The 27334-nt window shown below is 45.6% G+C and overlaps 1 protein-coding gene across 1 annotated transcript; it reads right to left on the bottom strand.

Moving 5' to 3' along the window:
- Nucleotides 1-302: 302 nt before the first annotated feature.
- GABRE (gamma-aminobutyric acid type A receptor subunit epsilon) lies at nt 303-17823 on the bottom strand. The gene is made up of 9 exons (XM_047715985.1): nt 17709-17823; nt 13364-13581; nt 12857-12924; nt 9045-9265; nt 8257-8339; nt 6759-6896; nt 2680-2832; nt 2368-2567; nt 303-2095 (listed from the first exon to the last, which is right to left on the bottom strand). The coding sequence occupies exons 1-9, from the start codon at nt 17762-17764 to the stop codon at nt 1748-1750; spliced, it is 1485 nt and encodes a 494-aa protein (XP_047571941.1). The 5' UTR covers nt 17765-17823; the 3' UTR covers nt 303-1747.
- Nucleotides 17824-27334: the final 9511 nt, after the last annotated feature.

The following is a 27334-nucleotide window of genomic DNA, read 5'->3' as shown; positions in this document are numbered from 1 at the left end:
AGGAACATAGGAGCAAGTTAGAGAATCAGTAAAAGCGGAACACCCGCTTGGTCACTCTCGTCCCTTCAGTTTTCCACTGACAGAGGGTACAAGCTTGGTAGGTCTGGAAGTCATGGATGGGAGAGGGGAACAAACATAATTGGGTCATTGATTTAAGATTTAAATCCTGAACTGAGAACAAACTTGAATGCCCAAGAAACCAGCCATACCTTTCATGTTTTGCTGATATATTTATTGATACATTTCCCCTTCTCAGTTGATGGTGACAAAAAGCAGATGTATCTCCCTACCCTACCCCCCCCCCCCGTAAAATACAGACACAGATTTCATTCAGCATATACAAGCATTGGGGCGTGTCCAAATTCACCACACTGGGTTGCCAGAGCCAGGAGAGGTTCGGTCTTGGGGACCCAGGAATTGAGCAGGCCAGTGGTGAAGAGAGGCTGCCACTCTGGGCCTTGCCAATGGCAGAGGCTATAGAATCAAATCACGGTGAGCAGAGCTGCCTAGCCCTGTCATGTGGTCTAGAAGGTGACAGTGGGATCCTGAGTAGTTTCCAGTGAGATTCACAGTCCCATAGAAATCTGTGCCTCAGGATTCTCATCTGCAAAATGGGAATAAGAATCCTGCCCTGAATATATCACAGGGCTATGATGAGGCTCAAAATAGAAATAATTTGTCAAAAGTGTTTTGCAAAAGGTAAAGTGCTATACAAATTTAAGGGAATTCAATTCATTGATTGTGATTGTGAGTGCCCCAGGATAAGAGTGGACTGGCTCATGGGTCCAGGGGCCAAGGAAGTGGCAAAACTCTTATTTTGTGCCTTTAGACGGCAGCAATCTGTGCCAGTAATGTCCACTGCAAAGCAAAGTCCTCTTAGTTTCTTGGCCCCAAGAAGTCAGCATGGCCTAGCACCTGGGTCGGGGCTGGGAAAGCCACTGGGGAAGTTACAGAAAACGTCACAGGGGTCAAGGAGGAGGAAGAAGGTGGCATAGAAAGCAGGGAGTCATTACTACTATCACAGACAAAAATAGATACCCAATGGATGCAAGGCATTGAATTTGTAGTGCCGATGAAGGATGGAGGTGGGGGTGGTGGGGGGAGAAGGAGGTGGCACAGCAGCAGAGGGAGATACTGTCCCAAAGAAGCTCAATTGCTGGCTCCCTTCCTCATGAAAGTATTATACCGGCGTCTCTGTGCAGGGGGAGGGAGGGCAGGAAGAAAAAACCAAGAATATAATAATGGGATCTGAGGACTAGGGTCCCCTTCCCCTGTACACTGCTGCCCAACATTTTAAGGAGGTGTCAGAAACAGGCAAGTAGCCGGTCTATGCACTTTGAGGGTGCGGCCAGAGCTGGGCCTGGCGCACCACAAAGGCAGTATTATTTCTGGAAAAAGGCAATGGGTATCAGCACTGGGAGATAGCTAACCTATTCATACATGGGCACAGTCTTAGGGAGCTAGTCACTGACAGCCTGTGATATGAAGTCTGAGCATCATTAATGCCTCTTGAGTAATAGGCCATTCTACTGGCAATGGACTGCCATGGAGAGTCCGTGAATGGGCCAGGTAGGGGAGAGGGCCAGCAAAGAGCAATTCTATGCAGCCTTATATTTGGGGAGTGGGGAAGGAGAGACACTCCCTTGTTGCTCCTGCTGCTGCTGCTGCTTTCCTCTGGCTCCCCTGCAAAGGGCTGTGGGACCTCCTGGGGAACTGGGGAGGCTGTGCACACGGTACCAGCTGGCACCTACAAGTTAAGGCAAACGAGCCAGTAGAGCGCATTGAAGAAGAAGAAGGTCACTGGGAAAACAAGTCGTGAGTAGTTATCCAGGCGGTAGACGTGGATGAAGAGGCGACCCTGCTGCCAGACGCCGCCCTCACAACTGCGGACCACGCACAGGTACTTCTTGCACCACTTGAAGCAACCATTACCAGCTTTCTGGATGGTACGTCGTCTGAAAGACTGCTGGGCTGGGCAAAATGGGCCCTCCTCTCCATCACTCTCCTCCGAGTCCTCGATCTGGCACACAAAAGCTTCTGGATGCTGCTGGGCATGGGCACGGGGAGGAGTAAGGGCACGAGCACGAATATGTGGCTGAAACGGACAAGGGAAGAAGTGGGAAAGAGTCAAACAAAGATGAATCAAGTCTAGGTGCTGCCCCAGGGTTTCTGGAGGTTCTGTCCCTGGCACACTGCTTTTTGTTACCACCCCCAGTCCCAGCATGACATCAAAAAGTTTATTCAACCTCAGGTTCTGCACCCCCATCACTTGGTGAACTGGCCATCCATGTGCCATGAGTTCTAGTGCCCTCACGTGCATGCCTCCATACTCCAAATCTTACCACCACTCCCATACCCAGGTCATACATGGCGAAGTTTTGGAGAAGCACGGGGTTTCGTCCAGTTGTAGGTCAGAAAGTTGAGCACAGCAAACTCCATCAGAGCACAGAAGCAAAAGACGAAGCAGATGGCAATATAGAAATCCAAGGCTGTGATATAGGAGACACGTGGGAAATTCTTACGGGAAAAGGTGCCCAGTGTGGTCATGGTGAGTACAGAGGTTATTCCTGTGAAAGCACAGCAGTGAAGGTGGGCTCAGCTACTGATCCATATATTACACTGCTGAAAGGACCCTTGAGAAGGCAATTCTGTGCCCATGTGTATGCATTACCCACTTACCTAAAGAGGTTCTGGCTGGAGCAGAGTCTTTCTTGATCCAAAAGGAAACCCAGGAAAGCATTGTGGTCACAGAAGAAGGAACATAGTTTTGAAAGGCTACAAAGCCAAACCGCCTGCTCACATTAAAGAAAAGCGTCGTGACCATGAAATCACCTGGAAGACATAAAAAAATACCACTTCGTTACAGTACTGACATGTGGTCTCCCCCGGAGAGGACAAGCACATTAAAGTTCTTATTCAGCTCATAGGATCCATACCACAGCCCTAAGATAGAGGCACATTATTCCAGTGCCACATACAGAGAATCAGAGCAAACCCAGAGAGGATCCATGCAAGACCCATGGTCAGTTAGGAGCTAAGCCAAGGCCAGAAACTTCATTGCTTCTTTCTTAGCCGACTGCCCCACACCCAGTGTCTGTCTTCCCAGGGTGACAGAAGTGTCAGAGGAAGGTGAAAAAATCAGTTAGCCCTCTAGTTATCAGGACTACACAGCTAATGTCCAGAAGGATGACTGAGACCCTCACATCCATTAAAGTGCCATACCTAGTCTGCAGAATCATAGCCCAACACATGCACTACTGGCCTTTACAATGTATACTCTCAGGGAATGAGCTGAGAGCAGCCTGTGCTGTGGTGGGGGAAGCACAGAATTCATTTGGCCTCCTTCCTATTCATTCATATGCCCATCCCAAACCTCTGGTTGTTCCTTATTCCACAACAGCTACAGAATCAAATGCATACTCTGACCTGACACTGAAGGCCCACTATGACCAGGCTCCAACTGACATCTTACACACACACATGCACACACATACCTTCCTGTAAACTAATCCCATATACTCCGAGATTTCCTGAGATAGCTTGCATATTTGCACGATTATCCAAACCCTAGATTCCCTATTCTCAGAGTATTACCCTAATCCAAACTGAGTGTTTCAAAAAAATAGAATTAGATGGAAATAAAAATTGGAGCATCATGTCCTTGATGGCTCTTCCCCTACAGTGATTGGCTCTTCCCCTACAGTGATTGCTTTTATAGCACATAATGACAACTTACATCTCTAGTTGGCATCTTCTCTTACACCCTTCATGCTGCCTTATATTCTGACACACTCATCCTAAACACTCTGCGTTTTCATCATGATCTTAGAGATTCTGGGGGCTCTCCTGAGCCCAGAACCTCCCATTTCATGTTCAACATCACATAGGGTTTGTGATAGCTCAAATTCTGGCTTCTTAGTGAAGCTAAACTCCAAACTTCTACGTAAGTGGTGCTGTAAAATTCTTCAGCTTTGAATTAGGTGGGCTTTTTAACCCCTTCAGGATTTAAATCTCTCATGTAAGCCCTGTGCCTTGCCTCTTGCCTATCCAAGCCCAGCATGGGCTGGAACCTACTAGATGCTCAGTGACTCTTGCTGCTATCTGGCAATAACTTGGTAAAGCAGACCAGAATACAACATGTCCACATGTTCTATTTTGCAAGGTAGATCACCTGCATAGCAGGTCTGTGTATGTTGGAGCTAAAGGAGAAGAGCAGCCTTTCCTATTCACCTTGGCAGCACTGACACTTAACAGGCAAGGGTTCTCTGGAAAAAGGTAAATCTCTGGCCTGGGATTAGTAGAATATCTGTATTCAGAGTAGTAGCTTTGTGGATAGAACTCCTACCCAGGGCTCCTGCAGGAACCACTCACACTTGCCTACTGGCCAGAATGTATTTACCAAGTTCTTAATTCTCTTGCCCTGGGAATTGGCTGCAATTTAAGACCCTCTATTTAGCTATAACCACTCCTCATGAAATATATATTCTTGTTGCAAGATTTATTATCCTATCAGGTTTTCTTTTGCTTATTTTATTTATTCCATCCAAGGAACAACTTTCTCCACTTCTCAAGATGTGGAAATTTGTTTCTGAAAGCTGAGGAAGGATAGTAACACATAATTTCTTATTCCTGAGAGACAAAGGAGCATGGGCAAGGGAAAAAAGACATCTGGAGCTGAGGAGCCAAATCCAAACAAAACATACCCCCCCAAATTAAAGATGCCTCTGCTCTTCTCTCATCTGGCCAGACCAGAGTTGGTCCCTGTGCTGTCAGAGGAAGATAATTTAATAGACTGTGTCCAAAGGACAGGGACTAGAAGAATGAGTGGACCCAAAGCTGTGACGAACAAAGGAGGGAAAAGAAACTAGACTGTAGAGTCTAAAAAAGATTATGACCTTGGATTGGGACCATAGTACTGGTCCTTTAATCTTGACCCCGTGTAAGAGTGACTGGACTTTCCATAAGTTCAACAGTTCTAGGGAAAAGTAACTAGGTCTAATGGGTAGGAGTTCCAGAGATTCCAATTTCAGATGAACAGAGAATTTTCTGAGGAACAGAGTTGTCCAGAGAAGGCAGAAACTCCCTTGTGAGAAAGTAAAGTCCTAATCATGGGTAAGATTCTGTCAGAGTCTCAATAGCCACCAGTGAAATTTAACTCACTTACTGGGGACAAGGCTGTGCTCTCTGAAATCTTTCTGAAGCAGATTCTCTGCTTCAAGGCCCAAGGTGACCAAACTCACAAGCTCCCACCTTGTTCTGAACCCTTAGGTACTGTTACATAAATCTGCTTCAGATAGAAAGAACTACCCAGAGGTTGATGGGAAGAGTTTAGGACAAGCCTAAAAGAGAACTATGATACTGGTGAAAGCATAATTAAAGAATTAACCTCTAGCATAAGAGAAAGAAGCCCTTTTTCCCCAAGAACCCTCCTCTCTCCCAAGGAGGGCTGGTGCTTACCTATTGTCATTGTTTTTGTGATGATACTGGCTCTGGGGCTTCAGAGTCACTAGGGCACCATTTTGAAACAATGCATAACCATCTACTAAATGGAACCACTAATAACTTGAAAGCCCCTGGGCCTTGTCTCTTCTGCCGCTTTTGGTGAGGGGTCTCCACCTGTCTGGGAAAACTGAGATACAGAAAGGCAAGAGGCAGGCCCATGGTTAGCTGGCAGAAGAACAAGGATCCCAAATCAAAGGCAATACAACTGCTTACCCAGAGACCCTGAGAAAAAGAAAAGCATTTGTAAAATATCCCTCTGCCCCTGCCTAGGCAAGCAAAGCCCTAGCCAGATAAGCATGAGCTATTCCTCACCCAGTGACCAACTCAATAAGTGCAGCAAAAGCAGATTTTATGCCTAGCTACACAGAAGCAAAGCAAGACTCTTTCTATGGCAAATGGCTGCTTGGGTGACTGACTCCATCTGTGTTCTGGAAGTGATGAGGCCAGTGCCTCCACTGCCCTGACTTGGTCAGTATGTATGAAGAAGGTTTCCAGGGCTGCTCTGGGAGCAATCCTGGGAGGTTCCTTAGCTTCTCATTGAAATCACCTAGGAACACAAGCAAAGACACTCATATCTGATTAGAAGCTGACATTGAAATGATCCAGGACCCTCCCCTTTTGTCCTTGTTAGGGACAAAGTCAGAAAACCAATGATCATCATGTGCATGTTGAATGCACCATGAAGGCTTTGACAGGAATCTGTGCTTGTTAGAGCTGCTTCTTTAAAATAAATATAAATTTATTTAGTAACAATTATAACTGCTGAAACCTCCCCCATACTATCCCAGCCCTCATCTAGCTGTCATTAGAACTCTAACCTCCACTTCCCATCAGGACCAACTTTGTTTCCCACTCAATCAGCTTGAATTGGTTCTAGGTATGGAGAACTCGCATGAGCTCCATTCCCCAAAGTCATTCAAACAAGCTGGTTGTAACAAAGACCTAGAAACTGAAAGGTCTGAACAACCAAAGCTAATTGCAAATCCTGACAGCAGTAAAACTTTAACTATTTACCTACCTTCTCAGGGACTTGGCAAAGCATTTACTTCTTTGCAGATGAGACTGAGATGTAGTTACAAAGTCTCAGTTTCCTCTGCAAATAGTTGTAAGTGCTTAGCATTTATAAGACAGGAGTCATATTCTACAATATTTTCATGGGATGATGACATACATTTATATGTATGAATGGCCACCTCTAGTCATCCATACCACCCTCCTGGGCCTCTGCCTAGCCATGGTTTCAAGGACACACATACCGGCAGGGGTTGAGATAGTTTCAGTAGTGTTAGTCACTCCTGTAAAATCAAACTGAAAGAGCTTCCAAGAATTCTTCTCATTGATTTCAACCTTGAAATCTTCCCATTTGTAGATCATCTCACTCTCAGGATAGGAAACTGTAAAGCAACATGGAAAGGAAGGTCTTATGAGACTGGAAAGGCCAGCTGTCTCCATCAGCATGGAGTCTGAGCAATGCCTTGGAGTCCTGACTCTGGCCTCACCACCTGTGGGACCTTGCCTCTCTTACCTCATTGTTGAAGTCCATTCAATATGTGCATTTACTGAGCATTTTTTAGTACCAGGCTCTGTGCTGGAAATATGAAGATGAGCAAGGCGGAAGCCTTGCCCTCAAACATTCACATTTTATTAAGTAAGATAGTAAGTATACATCTGTAATTGTTGGAATTGCTGAGAAACCTCCACCCATGGGGCAATGGAAAAACAGAGGGAAAAACCACTTGGGGACACACCTAACAAAAATGTCATAAAGTAGGTGCCATTTTCAATAAATCTTAAAAGCTCAGTAAAATATTCTCTGTATGAGTGAGGCTGAAAGGGTGGGGAGGGTGTTCTATGCATAGAAAGGTGAAAATGCCTGATGGATTATGGAAATGCCAAAGGTTCAGGATGGCTAGCTCACAGAGGCTGGATGAAGCATACAGGAATGGGTAATAGGGGCCAGTTAATGAAGTACCCTGGGAGTCATTCCAAGGAATTTGGTATTGATCTATGAGAGTTCAGGGAGTATTTGAAACTAAAATATGACCTGGTATAGATGATGTTTCAGCTAGGTCACCCTTGTCATTATATGAAGATGGCTTGTTGACAGGGAGACAAGTTTTGGGAGGCCAATGCAGGAATCTGGGCACAACAAAATGAATGAAGGCAGGAATCAAAGCTGTGGCAGTGAGAATGCAGAGAAATAGGATTTAGAGACTCAGGATGGAAAACCAATAAGATGTTTTGATTGATTAGATGTAGCAGGTGATGGAGAAAAAAGCATCAAAGTTCTTGGCTTGGACAACTGAGTGGCTGATGGTGCGTATCAATAAGACAAATGTGAGCACAGAAGCAACACATTTGTTTTGGGGGTAGAGATTGGAAGAAGACAATGTATTTAGTTCTGGACATGTTCAGTTTTAAAGTGAAGGTGTTGTGAAAGCCCACGTGAAAGATGACAAAGACCTAAGTCAAGGTACTGACAGTGGAGATGAAGAGGAGCAGACACACTTGAATTACACTTCAGAAATGTGTGACTGACTTGAGATGGAGTGGGAGGAAAAAGGAAGAACCCAACAAGTGTTCCAGGTGAAGCAACACAGTATTGTCAGCAGGACAGGAGATGAGGAGGCTCTGGGCAAATCTGACACCATCTTAGGAGAAAAACAGAGGCAGAAAAATATAAAGGGCAAGGATGAGAAAAAAGAAGGGGCTCAGCATGACTCTGGGGCCCCAGACACCTAAGAAGGTACTCACAGCTAGAGAAAGACAGAGGGCAAGAGTGAGAATCCATTGGAAATTTGAGCATGTGGAGTAAACATCCAGCATCAATGGTCATCCTGGAAGGGAGAAAGGAGCCTCATTAGGCTGGCCCTGAGCACTTAGGTATCCACCCACCTTGGCCTGGGGACCACCACCAATGAGTGGCAACAGTAGGATTTGAAACAAAGAACTCATAAGAGAAACAAAAAGAGAGGAAGAACAGCTTGAAAGTATCTGGTTCCTTTGGTTTCTAACATCAGAGAAATGTGTGGACCAATTTAGATAGGCTTTTGTTTCTTGCCCATCCCAGCTTCCAGGACTTGCCTACCTACTCTCTACCACCTTCCCACCTCATACCACCAATACACAACCTTCCCCTGCCAGACATTCAAATGTCCAGCCTGCTCTTAGGTATTTTCCACAGTCTGTGTTGCTGCTCCACTTGGGCAATTCCACCACCGTGGACGTGTCTTTACATCCAGTGCCCACTTGGGATGGAATTGTCCAGACAATGCAGTCATACTCTAGTTGGGGGTGGGGGGCTGTGGACTGGGAGCCAAGTAACTGGCTGACAGCCCCAGCTCTGCCATGAACTTGGTGTGTAACCTTAGGTAATCTTTCAGTTTTGAGGCCTAGTGTCTATGTCTACACATGAAGGGGCTGAGCTCAAGCTCTAGCAAAGCTGGAAAGGCCCTTAGAAGTATCATTCAGGATGAAATCCATATCCATGGTTACTTGGTGAAAAGAGTCCCAAGAGGTAATATTCCAGAGGCTTGACATACCTAATTGTGTACAACACCTTGCCATCCTTGTGGATGCGAGCCATCTGGTTGGGCATGGTGATCACATGCTCTTGAGTCCTCTTAGAATTCCTAAAAAACGTGTCTGGGATCCATAGCTGGCTCACCATGTCACCATTCAGAACAAAACTCTCAAAGCTGCCATTGTAACGGAGGCGTTCATCGTACCAAGTCTGGCAGAAGGTGATGTCAATGGTGTATTCCTGGTGGGATTGACAGAAAAGCACACACCTAGAACTCTATAGGCAAAGAGTATTCTAATGCCATCCTGTGAAGGGCCTATCAAGCAGATAGAAACCGAGTTAGGTTTTCCCAGAGGAAAACAGCATGAATTAAGTTGTAGGAGTTTTCTATTTCCGGGATTCCCAAAAGAAAGGAACATTCCCAGATAAATAACAATCAGGGAAGACACATTTTGTCTAGAAACACATGAATTAATTGCACAGGTTGGGCTCATCACATCACCACTACCTTGTAGGGTTATGGGATTACTCCAGCCAGGTTAACACCCTCCCAGCCCCACGTTTCCATAGCAAACCAAAGATTTCAACTCAAAATCATCTTAAACATTTACAAATACACTCACACCTTTGGTTGTATATGGTGACGTTTTCCCTTTCAGTTTGATGATTATTTGTGGAGCACGAATGTTAATTAACCTCAATTGTTTGTTTTCCAGAGTTATATTTTATTGTATTTTTTAAAATATTTTATTTATTTATTTGACAGACAGAGATCACAAGTAGGCAGAGAGGCAGGCAGAGAGAGAGGGGGAAGCAGGCTCCCCACTGAGCAGAGAGCCCGATGCAGGGCTCAATCCCACGACCCTGGGATCATGACCTGAGCTGAAGGCAGAGGCTTTAACCCACTGAGCCACCCAGGCGCCCCCAGAGTTATGTTTTAAAATGAAGTTTTGAGTCATAAAAGAAGAGTATATTTAGTCTCATTTTTTAAAATAATTGTTTTGGTTTTTCTTTTTAAACAAGGGCACCTGACCTCTGAATGTGTGTGTGCATATATATAGCTATACCTATGATTATTTGGTAGCCAAATGATATAATCTATCCCATAAACTGTCTATTAAACATTGAGAAGGATGTTTAATAGGAAGAATCATGAGAAGCTAGAGATTTGCACTACTAGTATTAAAGGGTCAAAAACAGACTGCAATAGAATTGCAAGCGGTGTGAAGAGCAAGTACCAGAACTAGACCAAGGGGGAATCCTGAGGGCTAACTCAACCCCCTTTACTTTAGAGGTAGAGAAAGTGAGGCTCAAAGAGAAAAGAGACTGTCCAAAGTCACAAATAGCTAATGGCAGCATATTGGCTCTGATGCTTAGAGCACATGACCTTGCCCTGGGATGGCCTTCACTGATTTCCCTCTCTTATGCTTATTTTACTTGCACAAACAATCCCTTTGGGTACCAAGTTCTAATTTGCTCCTGTAGAATCCCTAGTTCTTTCTCCTGAGTTATCCTGCATCAGTAAACACCAATCAGAAACCCACAGTTTGGAGGCCAGAGCCCTCAGGGGAAAGCTTGGTGTTTCTGCCTCGGGCAAGAGGTGTTGCGAGCCATTGCCAAATTGCTGGGAGCTAGCCTTTCAGACTGAGAAGGTTCCCTGGAGTAGTCCAGAGAAGCAAACAGAAAAAAGCCTGGCTGCCATTCATATGGGAGCCCCCAGCCCTGCTCCACCCATCCTCACCAGCCTTCATAGGTGGCCTTCAGAGTGCTTCTATAGGCCCAGGTAGCTGGCAGTTCCAACTTGGCCTATGGAGCCTCCTTCACTCCTAGGCCCTAGGAATTGTAGCTAGGGGAAGTCTTTCCTCCACAATCCATGCATGCTGTGCTCTTGCTCTGTGTTACAGTGTTTCAAATGAGCATTTATTTTTTATTAAACAAGATACCAATTTTAAGTTCATTACACAGCAACTGATAACTAACAGTTCATTTTTTCCCCAGTGTGACAAGGGAGCTTGGGTTGTACATCTTTTTTAGCTCAGCTGAAATTCTAGAAATTCAGTGTCAAGGAATTGGCTTAATTAGGATTGCTTGCAACAGTTATCACAGCAGGAAGCCTTAGCAACTGTTGATGCTGTGATGGGCAGTCATTCCCAGACTGGTCACGGCCTTCTAAGCTCAGGCTAGGTGTTTCAAAAATTTAATCAGGAAACTGATAAAAACATTGGATTTAAATCTCCATGCTATGGGCTCAGGTTTCTCTCCCTAAGAAATAATCCTATGCTCTACACAGCATCTGATTAGCTGAGGGGTGTAGGAACTCCCTTCAAACAATCACACCCCTTTTGTAACAAAATGCTTGCTGAGAGGCTCAGTTGCTTCAAACTTAAAATGAAGATCCCAGTGGCATCCTTGCCTGCCATACAGGCTGTGATGAAGATCCAAGGAGACAAGTATGCTTTGCTCATTGGCTGTGAGAGAGTCAGACATTCTATACTCCCTCCTTACCAAATACAAAACTCCAGTGTCACCAGGGAAAAGTAGACTGTACAAGAAGTGAGAACTCCCAGAGTTTTAAAGAGCTATCTGAAATGATGTAAAAGACCAGACTTCTTGGGGGAAATTTAATACCATATGAGTATTTGGCATCTTCTAAAGGTACTTGGCCTAGGCTAAAGCAGCAGTTTATTGGCCAAAGAAAATCAAGTTGTTGGCTCCTCTTTGGACCAGTTCTGTGTTGCACGCCAGGTTCAGTGACTGCTAAGTTATTAGACTGTATCCCTCGGGCTTGTTAGGTATCAGGGGGACAATAGTGACTTCTATATAGCAACTTTCATAATTCATTTGCTCAGTTAACAAATACTGAGTCCTTGACACCAAGGAAACCATAATCAGGAGAGCAAGGCAAATAAAGAGCACATAATTACAAATGAGGTAGGGAAGATCAGGTAAACAACTATGATATAAACTAGAAAAATCTGAATCCCAAAGACACGAGTGTGGTGTGACTACGAAGGGAGCAATTAATAGTTGTGGAGGTCAGAGAAGATGCCATTAGAGGTAGAAACTGAAGGATAAAACTTATGGCAAGTAGAAAATTGGAGTAATGACATTCCAAACAGGAAATACCTGAAACAAAGACTCAAAGATACGAGGTGACTTGGTAACACCCACACTCCAGTGTGACTAGAGCATGTGGTCTCTAAATGGGTGGGAAAAAAATAAAACCAGAGCTCTGGGTTGGTTCCAGCCATGGAAGAGCTTGAGCACTAGAGTGTGGTATTGAACTTCACACCTTAGGCCAGGTTAGAACTACAGGAGGTACATCACACAGGAGGCATATCACACAGGAAGCCAGGTCAGTAGGTAGACCGGGGTAGGGAGAGTCCTTGAATTTTGTATATTTCAAGGAGAGATAATAGAGGCTAACTGAGGACATCTTGACACTAGATTGATAGTAATGGGAAAGGAAAGAGAAATGAGAGAAGCAGTCTGACAATGAGAGTTAGTAACTACAGACTTAAATCTATAAAAACCTCTATCAGAAAAAAGAGCTGTTCCACTGTGGTGTTTAAAGTTGCTTTATTATTTTTATTTTGAATGAAAAACTAGGAGATGTGGTCAGGATCCTGAAGGTACTCTTCAGGCAGCAAGGGGCTTACCTTTACCCACCTTCTAGAGTCAGTGTTGGATATAATATTCCCCTCTTCAAAGCAAAAACAAAACCCAAACCACAAAACTCCTAGATGCAGAACAGAAAAAATAACTGTGTGAAAGGGCCCACGGGTCAGCTCTCTGGGCTACGAGACACTGTAATAAAAAATCAGCACTTACCATGTCCAGGATAGAGACAGGACCAAGGGTGTTGACAGAGATCTCAACAGTGACCACAGTGGGTTTTTCTGCAAAGGAAGCAGATGTGGCAGAGATAAGTGTCAAATAGGAGCAGGGACGATGGGGGGGTATTGTCAGAGGGGAAAGCAGGGCGATGGGTGAGGGCTAGAGACATGGTTTCAACATCCAGTCCTATTTCTTTCTTTCTTCTTTCATGGCAAGATCCAATTCACAGACTGCTAAGAGCTGGACATACCTTGAAGGTCAGTCATCTGGTCTACTCATTTTATTTTTGGAAAAACTGAGGATGAGAAAAGAAAAAAAGTCTAGACCAAGGTCAAGAGCACTGCTAAGACTAGAGTTGATATCTCTTACCTGACAGGTCAACAACAGATATTGCTGTCCATGTGCATGGCACCATTACCTATACCCCACACTCATTATCCACACCTATGCTGTCATCAACCTACTGCTCCAGCAGGGGAAGAACTGTGTTCTGCTACTCACCACCTATGCCAGGGCGCAGTTTGTGGTCATAGTTATTCAGGATACTGTTCAGAATATGAGTGGCTGCTTGCAGGTTCCCAAGTCTGTGATAGGGACCAGTAAGGGTGGGCACTGTTTCTTCAGAAAGGAGTTTGTTTTCAGGAGCCTGGGGCTGGTACCCGTAGACATCATCATGGGCAGAGGGTCCATTTTCTGATTCAACATGAGGTTCTTCACTCCTAGAACAAAAACAAACAAACAAACAAACAAACAAAAAGAATAAAGCTCTGTTCTCCACTCTGAAGGGGACCCAGCTGAAGCCTCTTTGGACAGAAGCAAACCAAAATAAGTCTGCATCCCGAGGCATAAAGAGTAACCGGTAATAGCAAATTTGGGGCCAGTAACAGATTATATTTGTTAATTTCTTCTAAATCTTGCTGCTCTTTGGGGACTTTCCATACTACCCCTCCTTTATGGAAATTCTTTATTTTAAAAATATCCTAATAGGGCGCCTGGGTGGCTCAGTGGGTTAAGCCGCTGCCTTCGGCTCAGGTCATGATCTCAGGGTCCTGGGATCGAGGCCCACATCGGGCTCTCTGCTCGGCAGGGAGCCTGCTTCCCTCTCTCTCTCTCTCTGCCTGCCTCTCCGTCTGCTTGTGATCTCTCTCTGTCGAATAAATAAATAAAATCTTTAAAAAAAAAAAAAAAATAAAAATAAAAATATCCTAATAACAAAACCAAGTTCAAGATTTTAAAAGAATTTCTCAAGGTAAGATGAAGAGGATATTGGTGTATGAGCTTTGGCCAATCAGCCGCCGTTACTAGCCCTGGCCTCCAGTCCACCTGACCAGCACCACCCGGGAGCAAATGGGTGGGCAGAGGGCCCAGATTGCTGAGGAATGCTCCGGAAAGCCAGAACGGCCTCTCCCACAGAGGACTAGGACACAGTGGGAATATTCTGCATTTCTTTGCTTTTGTGATATTCACGGTTTGGAGTTGGGGGCTGGGGTGAGGAGAAGCTCTGAGCACTGAGAAAAGGCAGGAGTCCATTACTCAGAGACTGTCATCTAGGAGAGAGGACTGACTGGAATCCAGCCTGAGTGCCACAGCCTTGCACCACAGCCAAAAGATAAGAATTAAATTAAATAAAACAAAAAATTAAAAAGCCATCTAGCAATGTATGAAATTCACTGATGGTGTTAGAAGTTAGGGTCCTCGTACTTTTGTGAAGAAGTGGGCTTCAGGATCTTCTGACGCTCCGGTCACGTTCTAGTCCCTGATGTGGGTGTACTGATACCCATGTAGTCATTTTCTGACAACTCATCAGCTACGCACTAATCATTTGAATACTTTTCTGTATATATGTTCTAATTCAATAAAAAAGTGTTTCAAAAAATGCTAATAAAAATCTGCTAATATATGGATCTTATTTGGATCCTGATTTTTAAAAGGCAAACTAAAACAAAAAACATTTATAATGCCATAGGGGAGATGGGAACACTGACTGGATAGTTTCTTCACTATGACAAAATTATTCTAAAATTTTTGGTGTAATAGTAGTATTTTATTATGTAAGTGCAGTCCTTATGACTAAAAATGCATACTAAAATAATTGCATGGAAAATGATATGAGATTTGAGATTTGCTCTAGAATAATTTAAGCAGAAATGCAGAGTGGGTGGAGGACAGAGAAATTAAGTGTGGCCATGAATTTATAATTAATGAGGCTGGTGATGGGTACATAAGGTTTCACTCTATTGTTCCCCCTGCTTTTCTGTCTTTGAAAAAAAATTATAATTAAAAGCTTTTTTAAAAACCATCAGCAAAATTAATCTATGATGTTGTAAAGCATGACAGTGGTGTCCTTTGAATAGGAGAGTATACTGGGGGGGGGCATGTGGTGAAGCTTGTGGTGGGGGCTAGGTAGAGAGGACTAGCAACATAGGCATGGCTTCTGTGGTGCAGGCGCAGGGCCTGGCAACTTGTGCAGCAAAACGCATTTTCCTGCACTATTTCAAGCTCTTAGAATTGCCTAACTGACATACAGATGTGCCAGATTTATACCATTTTTCATGTCTGAAGTGGCTTATTCCCACTGTGGGCAAAGGAAGAACTGGGCTTGAGAAAAACAGTTTCCATTTCCAAGTAACATGTGCAGAAATATCCTCTTTCCCTGAGGCATTTCCCCCAGTCCTCTGACTGCTGGAGGGGCAGAGGGAGAACAGAGGTCTGAGACCCTGCAAAATGAGTGATGTGGCTAGGAGCATGGCACAGTCAGGACTGGCACTGCCAGCCAAGACCACCCAAATGTCTGAAGCCAACAACAATAGCCCCAAGGTTCAAGAGGCAAACAAGCAAAAGCCCAGGGACCACTGAAGCCCCCCTGCTCCCAAACTATGTCTACTATGAAAATGATATCAGAAGGTCTTGAGGTTGCTGTAATTCTACAATCATCCTTTGCCAGTAAAATACAAACAAAACAAACACACTCATCCTGGGGTCCTTGAGGTTAAGGAGCTGCTGATACTGCATACCTTTTCTCAGCCAGCCATTAAGCCCCCTTTCAAGGCTAGAAATAATAACAACTTGAAAAACACTCATGCACTGGGTTAGCGGAATCTTTCCATGGGGCCATTTCATGCATCATCTCTCTATATGCAATGGTTCAAGATGGAGCTGAAATTCTGCACCCTCCCACTACTGAGGATGTTCTTTCAACTAACTGTGGGGGAAGAGGGGGGAGGAGGAGAGGACTGGAAATGCTTTAGGAGGGGGTCCACTGGGTTGGTTTTTTTTCCCCCAAAATCAGCCCTCTTTTTCAACTTACAGATGAAGAAACAATCCCACCTGGGGGGAGGGCTGTGCCCAAAGTCACAACCATTTGAGGCTGAGCTGGGAGCAGAGCAAGGTTTCTTGGTTCGATGTGGCCCTTGCCAACACACCCCAAAGCCATCTCCAGCTCTGACATCATGGGTTGCCATGTTGACAATGTCTGAATGCCAGATACTGAGGCCCTTCCCTCCCCATTCACCCCACTGGACGGGGAAGGGTAGTTTCCTTGTCAACAGCCCCTCTTCCCAGCTTTTATTTATTATTTTGTTCCTGCTCCTCCTGCTTCCTTCTGCTTCTGCTCCCAGACCCCTCTTTTGAGCTAGCCAGTAACCATGCCAGCTCTCCCAAACAGTTTTATTCATATCTGGAGGGAGGTAGATGACTGGAAATTCCTAGCACGCATTCAGAAATATTTGCCAAGCCCCTGCTGAGACCAACCCCCACACCCCAGGGCACCGGTGAGCCAGCAGGGAGCCCCACAGCCCCTCCCCTGAGGTGCTAAAGCATTCTGGGGTGAGGAAAGAAGCCTTCTCTCTTCTCAAAACAGATAAGCAAGACAGGAACTCAGTGCCCTGGAGAGTTCTGGAATGGAAACCGTCTCAAAAATAGGAAGCAGTCATCTTCTACTCTAAAAACTCAGAAGTGTAGGGAACAACCTTTCTAGCAAAGTCTCAGGGCCAGAAGAAAGTGTGAAGGAAGCTGGCTGTTCAAGGGAAATCTGTTGTTAGCCTTTGGAGAAGGGGATGGGGATTGGAATTGAAGACCCAAACCGCAGACCTCAGAGAACAACATACTTGGCCTCCGGTCCGGTCAACCCAAGACCCAGCAGGGCGTCTGGTGCGGGCGGGGAATGAAGGAGGAAAGAGGAGGCTGGCGGCAGAGTGGAGTGGGGTGGATAACTGGGGCGGGAATCCTTGGACTAAACTGGGGCTGGTGCCTGGCACTGGCACCAAGAGACGCGGCGGGAAGGCAAATAAGTAAAGTCAGAGTTATCTGGCACAGTGCCTGGTACTAGGCGCTCAGGAAAATAAATCTGAATGACAGGACAGACAAGCCAACACTCCAGCATTTAGGCGCAGTTTCGTTCCCCAAGCCAGAGCGCCTTCCAGGGCGCCACCTTCCCAAAGTCTCCCCCAGTCCTCAGAAGCGCGAGCCAACGCTGGTCGGTTACTTCGCGGGCCACCCGCCTCTTCCCACGGAAGACCCAGAGAGGGAGAAGCGTGCTCATGCCCCCAGCCATCGCCGTGGTTTTGGAGAGCAGGAGTCTGGGACCGAAACCGTCAGGCAACAGGCGTCCCGCCTCCCTTCCTGGGCGCCTCTTCAGGGGTCTGGAGTGCCCATCTTAGAGGGAGCGGGTTGGAGGGTGGCAGCGCGTAGCGGGGACCCGGGATCCGGCTAGACCGCACAGGAGATGGGAAAAGGTGGGCGCGGGGCTTGAGGAACGTAGGGGAGCGGGGGTCCGTAGAGCTGGCCTAGCTCCAGGGGAGAGGGAGCCGGGCGCAGAGGGCTCCTGGGTTCCGAGATGGAGACTCACCTAGACGGGAGGACTATGGACATGCCCAGGAGGATCAGGAGAACTTTGGTTAACATCTTGGTGGGGACCGGCGCGACCACCTGTAGGGAGGTCGCTGCGCACGGTCTGGCCGCACCGAGCGCGGTGTGCAGGGTTTTACTGGGCTCCAATTTCCACTCCTCCCACTCGCCCCGCCCCGCGCCCCCCCTCTGGCCCCGCCCCCTGAGCCCCGATGGAAATCGACGACCTGTTTGCTGCTGCTGCGGAGAGTAGGGTGGATAGGCTCTGGCGGGCGGAAGGAAGGGGAGGGAGAAGAGGAGGGAGCCCTGTCGCCAAGGCCCCCCACCCCCCGCCGCCACAACTGCAGCGCTGCCAGACAGCCACGGGCGGGGGACGGGAGAAGGGAGGAAGAGGCGAGCAGGCGGCGCGGGCCCCAGGCGGGGGAAATACGGAGGTCCGCGGCTGCGGCTGGGAGGGCAGCCACAGAGTGGGCCAGGCTAGGCAAGATGGGGGACTAGGTGGGCTCCTGCCTCCTTATAGAACCCCTCCAGTCCACTAGGGCAGAGCGGGACCGAACTGTGGCTTCCAGCCCTCTGCTCCCGCCCTTATCACCTGTTGCTTCCCCAGGTCTCCTGGCCTCTGACATTTCCCTTACCCTCACTCCAGACCTTCCAGTCCTTCAGAGCATCTCTTGGCATCAGAAGGAAGCTGGTAACTGAGTACCTTCCTTGGCACAGGGGAAGAAGAGAGACTTGGTGGGGGGGGTATCTCCCCAGCAAGCTATGATCTGAGCTACTACACAGGCCAGTTTCTCAGGTATTGGGGGGCAGGGGAAGACCCACCGGCAGAGGACCAGGCCTAGGCATTCACTAGAGCATTTTCCCTTAACAGCAGAGAGGCAATAACTGACTCAATGTGGGTCCAGGCTTAGCCCCAGGGGCCTGGTTCTGAGAGGGACCATCTGGGACCTCAGAAAACTCTCCAAGACTGGCTGGACTGGCTTTCTGGAAACTTGGCTCTCAGTCATGCCAGAAATAGAAGTGAGAAAACACTGGCGTTGGGGATGAGAGTGGAGGTCAGTGCCCCCATTCAGTGGGAATAGTGAAGTCTCAAGTATCCCTGGACTTTCTCTTTGTCACCCAGAACCTCATGATTCACTTGAGAAGGGTAAGGATTACAGATACCTGCTGCTCTAGAAGGGGCTGCGTGCATCTTAGCTGGCAGAAGGCTCCTTGGAGAGCCTTGCTGTACCAAGCTAACCTAATACAACCTCTCTACCATCCTATCCTTAGCCCATCACTCTACTTTGTCATCTCCACAATACTGCCCACTAACTGATGGTCTTCTTGGGCAGTTCTTTGTGAGCTTGTGTGTAGTGGGGTCCCCTGACTGAAGTAATCTCAGTGACAAAAACCAAGCCAAACCAAACCAAAATACATGTCTGTTTGGTTTTCCATTATATCTCTGAAACCTAGATATGTTCTGGGTACAAAATAGGCACTCAACAAATATTTGTTTTTGGCCTGTGTGCAGCTGTGTATGTCCCAGTGCCACTGAGTTTACTGGGACCTAGCCTCCCTTCAGCCTCTGTGCAAGGGAGCAGAAAACACTGCAGGGCACATTCAGGCCTCTGGTGTGCATGCTTCCTAGCCCTTTGACAAGGCAAACTTCATGGGCTTATGACCTGTACAGAAAAGCCCCACTTTGTTTAACACTTTGCTGCCCTCCTCTTAAAATCCTTAATAATTTTTGAACATGTGCCCCTGTATTTTTACTTTTCCCTCAGCCCTGCAAATTACGTAGTCATTCTTGCTGTAGGGAGATATGCTGCAAAGCAGGGACCAGGCAAATGCAGAGCATTCCCAAGCTCACTACAAGGAGAAAGCTGTCCACCATCTGCCTGCCCTCCTGTCCAGCACTAGAGTGCTGTGCAGAACGGCCTTGGGCTTGAAGTATCTTATATGGATGTCCCTACTTCCACTGACACTGGAGTTCCAAGAGATGGAGGTTTGACTGATTTCCCTGTACTCCCCTGGGTTGAGTGCTGTGCTTAATGACCAGCATTAGTTGGTCACTGAATAAGTGAATGAGTCCCAGGCAGTCAAAAGAGGCAAGCAGTTATGGCTTTTTAGTCAGAAGACCCACTCGGGGCACCTTTCTCTTTACGGTGGAGATTAATCACATTCTGCCATTTTCCTTACCCACCTCATCCAACAGGATAGCTACAAGGAGCTGTGGAAACTCATGAGCCTTCTAAAAGTCAGGGCCTGATCACTGTGTTGCAGTTCTCACAGTGCTTTCTGTGTACTTGTGTATACCAGGCCATGGGCTTGGCAATGAAGGGATATAAAGCAAGGCCTTGGACATAGTTTTCGTTCTCCCATGCATGGCTCAAAAAAAGGAGAAGGGACTTCTCTCAGAAATTACTAGCACAAGGTAGAAAGTCATGAGTGCCTTGGAGTTCCCAGAAAGACCAGGTCTCCCTCTGGCTGGGCAGTTCTGGAAACTGCAAGCAGGAGGAGGAGCCTATGCTTTACAGAGACTTGAGATTTGTAGCAATAGATGAGCCTTACCAGCAGAGATACAGAGATGGGCATTCCTAGCATAGAGTCAGCCAAGATACTGAAATCAGAAATGTGTGGTGCTTGATAGAAAACAAGGAAGAGTTTGCTGCGGGTATTTGCATGAAGAGACATTGTGGGAGATAAATCTGGAGTGGCAGGCTGGACAGGCTATTTCTGTGCTTTGAATGCTGAGCCAAGAACCTGTACTTTTTCTTGTAGGCAAGGGGGAGGTTACAGAAGATTTTCAAACAGAGACGTTGCATGTCAGAACTGTTCTTCGAGGAGACCCACCCGTCTGATAGGTCAGGCAAGAGTGTTTTCAGGAAGGACAGGCTGGAGCCCATTTTCTCCCAGAAAAGGAGTTGTATGGATCTGAATGTGAGCAGAACTCCCAGGATGATTAGAGGGGAGAGAACAACATGGGGGAGGTTTAACTGACACATTCGATATCTACTTGGAGTCAGGGAGGAGGCAAAAGAAATAGGATTGCTAGAGAAGGTGCAGGGTCTTCCCCCAGGTGACCAGGGTGGCAGAACAGTAGTAGGGAAAGCAGAAGGAAGGGGGGGGAGATCTTTTAGACACAGTAATGAGAATAGTCCCTTGCATTTTGTGTTTCACTTTCTGATGTCCCAAGAACCGTAATATTTATTGTCTAGATTTGTGTGTGTGTGTGTGTGTGTGTGTGTGTGTGTCTCCCCATTTCCCTATTCTGATTACTTCAAATATATCTCTCTACAACTAGCTATTCAAGCTGGATATAAACAAAAAAGTTAATATATCAGCTATATTTTCATAACTAAACCAAGCTACACATTGATTAGAATAGCCCTGTGCAACCCCTTTATCAGTTGTGAATGATCACTTTTAATAACCAATACCAACCCACCATGTGTCATGTTATACATGTGGTTTAGGGGTAAAACCAGAGCTTCTGGTCATAACATCTCTGTGTTCCTGTCTAGCTTGGCCCAAACTGTAACACATGCACAATGTGTTTTTCCTGTTAGACCAAGGGGGAAATTCCCATCCCAAAAAGTTGTGCAATATTCTTAGCTAGTTATGTATCTGGGCTTACAGCAAGACCAAGATGCCTGGGATACTGGGGGAAGCAGGCTGAGGGAAGAATCTCCACAGGGCTAAGCTGAGAGCTAAAATGGATGAAGGGGCAAGCAGGGGACAACCAGGCTTCAGAGCAGAGAGACAGTAGAGGCAGAGGCAGCACAGGGCAGTGATTAGGTCCTGTGTCCCTGTGCCCCCCTATAGGTGGAACTGGGTTTGAATTTCGGATCCTCCACTAGATATTAGCTGAATTAACAAACTTACGTGTCATTCTCACCATTACTGATAAATTACTGAAAATTAGCAGTGAAGGCACACCTGGTATCCCTAAGGTCTTGAACAGTCTCTAGCAAGTGTCTGACCAGGGAGCAAGAGCCCAGCCCCAGATATGCATGGCAGAGCTAGGCTCCCATTTACAGAAGGTGATAATGGACTGGACAAAACAGGTTCTAGACCTTGGGGAATTGGATCACTGAGCCAGCACCCTAGGCTGGTGGTACTCAGGTTCAGTTTACAAGGGAGGAAAGGCATTGCTGGGGATGGAGATTGAGAGTCCCAGCACATGGGTGCTATTTAAAGCCATGGGACTAGATGCAGTCACCCAAGGCAAAGAAGATGGCAAAAGCCTGAGTCTTGAGAGAGCTGTCACAGTAACCAAAAGAGAAAGGAGAATTTCTATTGGATGGCAGGTTCAACAAATTTCGAGTAAGACGAGAATTGAATTATGCTGATTGGGTTTATCAACAGGGAAGTTATTGGCAAACTTGACACAAGCTGTTGCAGTGGAGCATTGGGGTGGAGGCCAGTTGACGGAGGGTTGAGGAGTGCAGAAAAGGGGCAGTGAGATAAGGGAGAATACCAACACAGCTTATCTGAGAAGTCTGGCTGGAAAGCAAGGAGAGCTGTCACTGTCTCCCAGACCAAAAGAGGAGATAGGGCTTAATGAAGAGGACAAGTCTGATTCTTCTCTGGGTCCCTATGGCCTGGACCAAGGCCTCAGAGAATAAGAGAAAGAGGTTCAAGGAAAGAACTTCAGCGTCTTCCGTGAGAAGTGAATGTGTGAGGTGAGGATGTGAAGCCAGAAAACACAGACAACTTCTTAAGAAGTTTACAGTGAAGGAGGTCAGAGTGCAACAGCTAGGGGGAAGAAAATATTTGGAAAATTCTGATTTTTGTGTCTTAAAGATGAATTACATATGTTTATAGGCTACAAGGAGGACGCCGATTGGGGGAAAGAGGGAGGGAGGAAGTCCTTAAGGAGGTAGTTGGGTACAGTCAGTCTAGTGTGCAGAACTGGTCTACTAGTGGAGGATGAAAACCTCTTCCTCAGAGGAGGGAGGAAAGGAAAGGAGAAGAAAGAGACAGGCTCATTTATTTATTCAACCAACATTTGTTACCATGCATCAGGCACTGTCTCAGATGCTGAAGAAATGAGAAAAATAAAAATTCCTGCTCTTATGGGGCACACATTCCAGGGGAAGAGGCTGACTATAATATCTATCTATCTATCTATCTATCTATCTATCTATCTATGTATATGTGTATGTATGTATGTATACGTATATATATATATATATATAGCATTTTAGAGGGTAATAAATGGTTTGGAGAAAATGTAGCATTTTAGAGGGTAATAAATAGTTTGGAGAAAAATAAATGGAGTAAGGTAAGTGGGATTAACAGTGATGTGGAGAGTAGGTTACAATTTTACATAGGATGGTCAGGAAAAGCATCCCTAGGAAGGTAGCACTGAGCTATACATATGTCTGAAAGAAGAGTGTTTTAGTACGAAGGAACAGGCAATAGAAATTACATAAAGACAGAGCATGCTTGGCATATTCCAGGAACATCAAGAAAGCCAGTGCATCTGGAGTAGAGTGATCAAGGAGTTAGTGAGAGATAAGATCAGAGATAATGGTGTGAGACTGACAAAACATGTAGTGTCACTGGAGGAACATTTACTTTTACTCTGCTTAAAAATGGAAGCCATTGGGAGAGTTATGCACAAAGGAGTGACATAATATGGTATAGAGATGACATTTAAAGACATGGGACTAGACGAAATGAACATGGGAGTGAGTGTAGCTGGAAAACTGGACCAAGGACAGTAAGAAACTAGGGAGAAGAGAGGGAGCCAGCCAAAAAAGACAGAGAAATGTGACTAGTGAGGTGAGAGAATAATCAAGAGTGAGGCATCATTGAAGTCAAGAAGGAAGGAGGAATTCAATTGTTAACCAATGCTAGAAGGTCAAGTGGGATAAGAGTAAGGCTTAATCATTGTAGTTAACAATATGTAAGTCATTAGTGACTTTGACAAAAGAAGTTTGTATGATGTGCGTTTTTGGCTGGATGGAGCATTAGAAATAAGGAGCATAGAAAATTCCTTGGGGGAGTTTCATTGCAGAGGACAGCAGCTAAATGGGATAGTTGTTGGAGAAAGAAGGAGGGTCAAGAGGTTATATGGGAGAAGTGATAGCATATGTATAAGTTGATGGGAAAGCCCAAGTATAGAGTGAAAACTATGCTACATTGGAATGAGGGTGAGGATGATGTTATTAAGTGAGCAAAAGGGGGTAAGATGTAATGGTTTGGAAGCAGCACTATAGAAGGTGACAACCGTACCTGAGACCCTAAGAGACATGGAGTACAGGAGAATAAACCCCTTCATATGGCCCCCAGAGCTAGTGCCCTATCGCAACATATCGACTGGATTAATGACTGAGTGTGTGAATGAGAGGCCTGCATGGGAAGCCATGCCCTCCAGGTGGAGAGGAGTTAGAGTTACATTTGGATAAAGAGGTGGGAAGGTGGAGGCCTCTCTCTCACACAGCAAGGTGCTGGTGGGCTAGTGGGAGGCTTTGAAGATATAGGGGATGCCAGAGTGGTCAGGGTCTGATTATAGTTACAGAAGCACAGAGAAGTGCAGGGATGGATGTGCTATATAGAAAGCAATGAGCACAGAGACTTACAGGAACTGGGTTGTGGAATGTGGTGGGTCTTCTTGGAGTTTGAGGGATATGATTATCTGCATCCCTATCCCATCTGCTCCAAATTCATAGTAATTTAAAAATAAGATATAGGGGTCAGACAGATACAGAAGAACAAATAATTCCCCACATCCCTTAATAAAAGGAGCTGAGGCTCCAAACTGGCTTCCATAAATGCCATCCTATCCCTCACCCCTCCTTCAAATTAAACTTAACTACCTTTCCTGAGGATAGGCAGCTACAAAACGCAGGTGGCCTTCCTGCATATCTCAGAAGTCTGGCACAGAAGAAGCAAGGGTGGGTGTGTTTTTCTTTGTTCTGTCTTACCAGTCAGGTATGCCACTGCTTCTCCTTAGGGAGGAGTAAAGAAGTAGCAGAAATCTTCCTCACATAGCACAGGCAACTGAAGTTCCCTGTTGTATAGGCAAAGTGAAGACACTAAATAGAAGACGAATCATTTCACTTACAATCTCCAGGTTTTTATTCCTTCTAACTACTTAAGCTTAATGATTAAGTCCAAGATTAACCATGGGTTGAACTATGAGCCTCATGTTTGTAGCAGGGGTTTGGGGAAATGGGACTTTATATCAAAAAGCCCCTTGTTACATAGAGTCCTGTTCTCCCTTTCATGGAACCCTTCCCCCATTACCAACTCCTGCCCTCTTTGTATTATCCTCTTTTTTTATGTAGGGAGGGGCTAACGCTTTGAAATCCCCTCTCCTTTCTCACAGATGCTGTTCTGGGTGCTGGGGATACAGTGACAAGCCATACTAAGTCCCTGCCTTCATGAAGCTTACATTCTTTTTTTTTTTTTTTTGACAGGCAGAGATCACAAGTAGGCAGAGAGAGAGAGAGAGAGAGAGAGAATGAGAGAGGAGGAAGCAGGCTCCCCGCTCAGTAGATAGCCCGATATTGGGCTGGATCCCAGGACCCTGGGACTATGACCTGAGCCACCCAGGCACCCCTGAAGCTTACATCCTTAAGTGAGGAACAGGCAATACCCAGATAAGGAAGTAAATCTGATAATTTCCAGTACAAAATACCTTGGGACCATTAAAAGTGGTAATGTAGCCAAGAATAACTGCAGGAGAAGGAAAACGGCCTGTCAATCTGGTCAGGGTGCAAAAAAAATGTCCTGGGTCCTTCTGGACCTTCTGGGTGACTTGGACATTCAGGGCATTCAGCTCTGAAACCAGTTTTGCCATCTCTAATTCCAATGTGGAGTAAAGGGAGCAGGAGGGAAGTAAAATGACAAAGCTATTAATATATGAGAGGCTGCCAAGCCATTATCATTTATTTCAAGTGGTGGTAAAAGCAGATGACTCATCCTTCAGAGCTGCAAGACTTTGCACTAAACAGTGTGGATGGTTACATTTCTTCACCTCAGCTCTAGAAAGATTTTTCCAATAGTCAAAGTGTCCATGAGAACAGATTCTTCAACAATGACTGGGAGCAGGGTGGTTTCTGGGTGGGGATGAAGCTAAGCAGCTAGATGGAAGAGTCCTTGTCTTATCTGCCCTCCCTCAGCAGACACACTTCCCTGCCTTGTAGGCTAAGAAGGAAAGGAAGGAGTCTTTTGTTGGAATTCCCAAGAGATGCTCTTTTTCTCTGGTGCTCTGGGCAAATGTAGCCTATTTCATGAAAGACATTTTTCCCCCCAAGGCTTTGGAAAACTGATTGGCAAGTTCATAATGCTTGCTGGGTCCAACTGCCTATCATTTGTAACATTTGGGAGTGTGTGGCTTCATTAAGTGCTCTGAGAGGCTCCCTGTATGGAAGCTCTGCCACTGAATCTACAATGTGAAGTGGCTGGTTCTATAAAACCAATTGGTTCCAACAGGCTAAGAGGTGAATTCACCTAGGAAATATGTAGGTTTTTTTCTTTCTTTTTTAAATTTTTTTTATGGGTCTTTTTTTTTTAAATTTTTAAATTTTTTTCAGCATAACAGTATTCATTGTTTTTGCACCACACCCAGTGCTCCATGCAATCCGTGCCCTCTCCAATACCCACCACCTGGTAGGAAATATGTAGTTTTAATGTAAAAAGGTCTTTGTAAAAAGCAGTTGTTCTTTCTTTTCTGATGCATCATCAATAGTATCACTGGTTGGGTCTCAGTTCCAAAATTATTAGGGCTGGCGCTATTGTATGAAATAGAAAGGACTCCATGGTGGGCCAAATAAATTTGAGACTTCCTATTTCTATGGGAAATTTTGACAAAAGAAAAAAAAAAACAGAGAATATGTTTTCATCTCAAAGGACCTAGTATTAGATGGGCTGTAAGGGGAATCAGTATTTGGAAGGGACTATAAAAGATTTGATGAAGTTGGTAGTACTTTCCTCCTGAAATATGAATCTCTTTTATAGTCTCCCCCGACAAGAGGGGCATTCATCCTTAGATCGAGCCAGGGATGGGCTGACCACTACTCACAGGGCATCTTATATCACTTTTAGACTAGCTGTACAGCAAAATGTCCTTTGACATGAGTGAAGAATTATATGAGGGAAGGTAGAAAGGCCAATCAGACTCCTTGCTTTTCAATTTTAAGTTGGCCAGAAAAAAAAAAAATTAAACTGGTAATTAGCCCATCCCTACTACTCTTTTGCCCCGCCCACATAGGCAGGCATGATTTGAGTTCCCTCTTTATAGGTATACACTCTATGACATTCATTAATCATTCTCTCTCTCTCTCTCTCTCTCTCTCTCTCTCACACACACACACACACACACACACACACACACACACACATAAGTAGGTGAAACATTATCTTAATGCTTCAGATACTATATGGACCAAAGATTAGCCAAGAATACAGAGACATCACAATCATCTGGATGTCCCAAAGTTGACACTAAAGCTTCTACCATTTCTTCATGGACAAGCCCTTAGGACTTTACTTAGAGTCTGTTTACTTAGTCTACACTCAGTTCTAATATCCTGTGGAAATATGGTTACCCAACCTTTTGCAACTTAATAACGTAATTAGAAGGGACCAGTGCTTATCCACCTGATAATCCAGACTGCAAATAGCTTTTAG

The sequence above is a fragment of the Lutra lutra genome, chromosome X, assembly GCF_902655055.1.
Source record: "Lutra lutra chromosome X, mLutLut1.2, whole genome shotgun sequence".
NCBI classification, from domain to species: domain Eukaryota; kingdom Metazoa; phylum Chordata; class Mammalia; order Carnivora; family Mustelidae; genus Lutra; species Lutra lutra.
This window is presented reverse-complemented; position numbering and strand designations above follow the sequence as displayed.

What these genes read in the sequence shown, in the direction of transcription:
- GABRE (XM_047715985.1), bottom strand. Translation starts at nt 17,764, where the DNA reads ATGTTAACCAAAGTTCTCCTGATCCTCCTGGGCATGTCCATAGTCCTC. An exon ending in AAGGTGTTGTACACAATTAG is followed by an intron (nt 8,340 to 9,044) that starts GTATGTCAAGCC and finishes TCTCCCTTCCAG; the next exon opens with GATGACCATTGATGCTGGAT. An exon ending in CCCTCTGTCTTTCTCTAGCT is followed by an intron (nt 6,897 to 8,256) that starts GTGAGTACCTTC and finishes GTTGCTTTACAG; the next exon opens with TTTCCTATCCTGAGAGTGAG.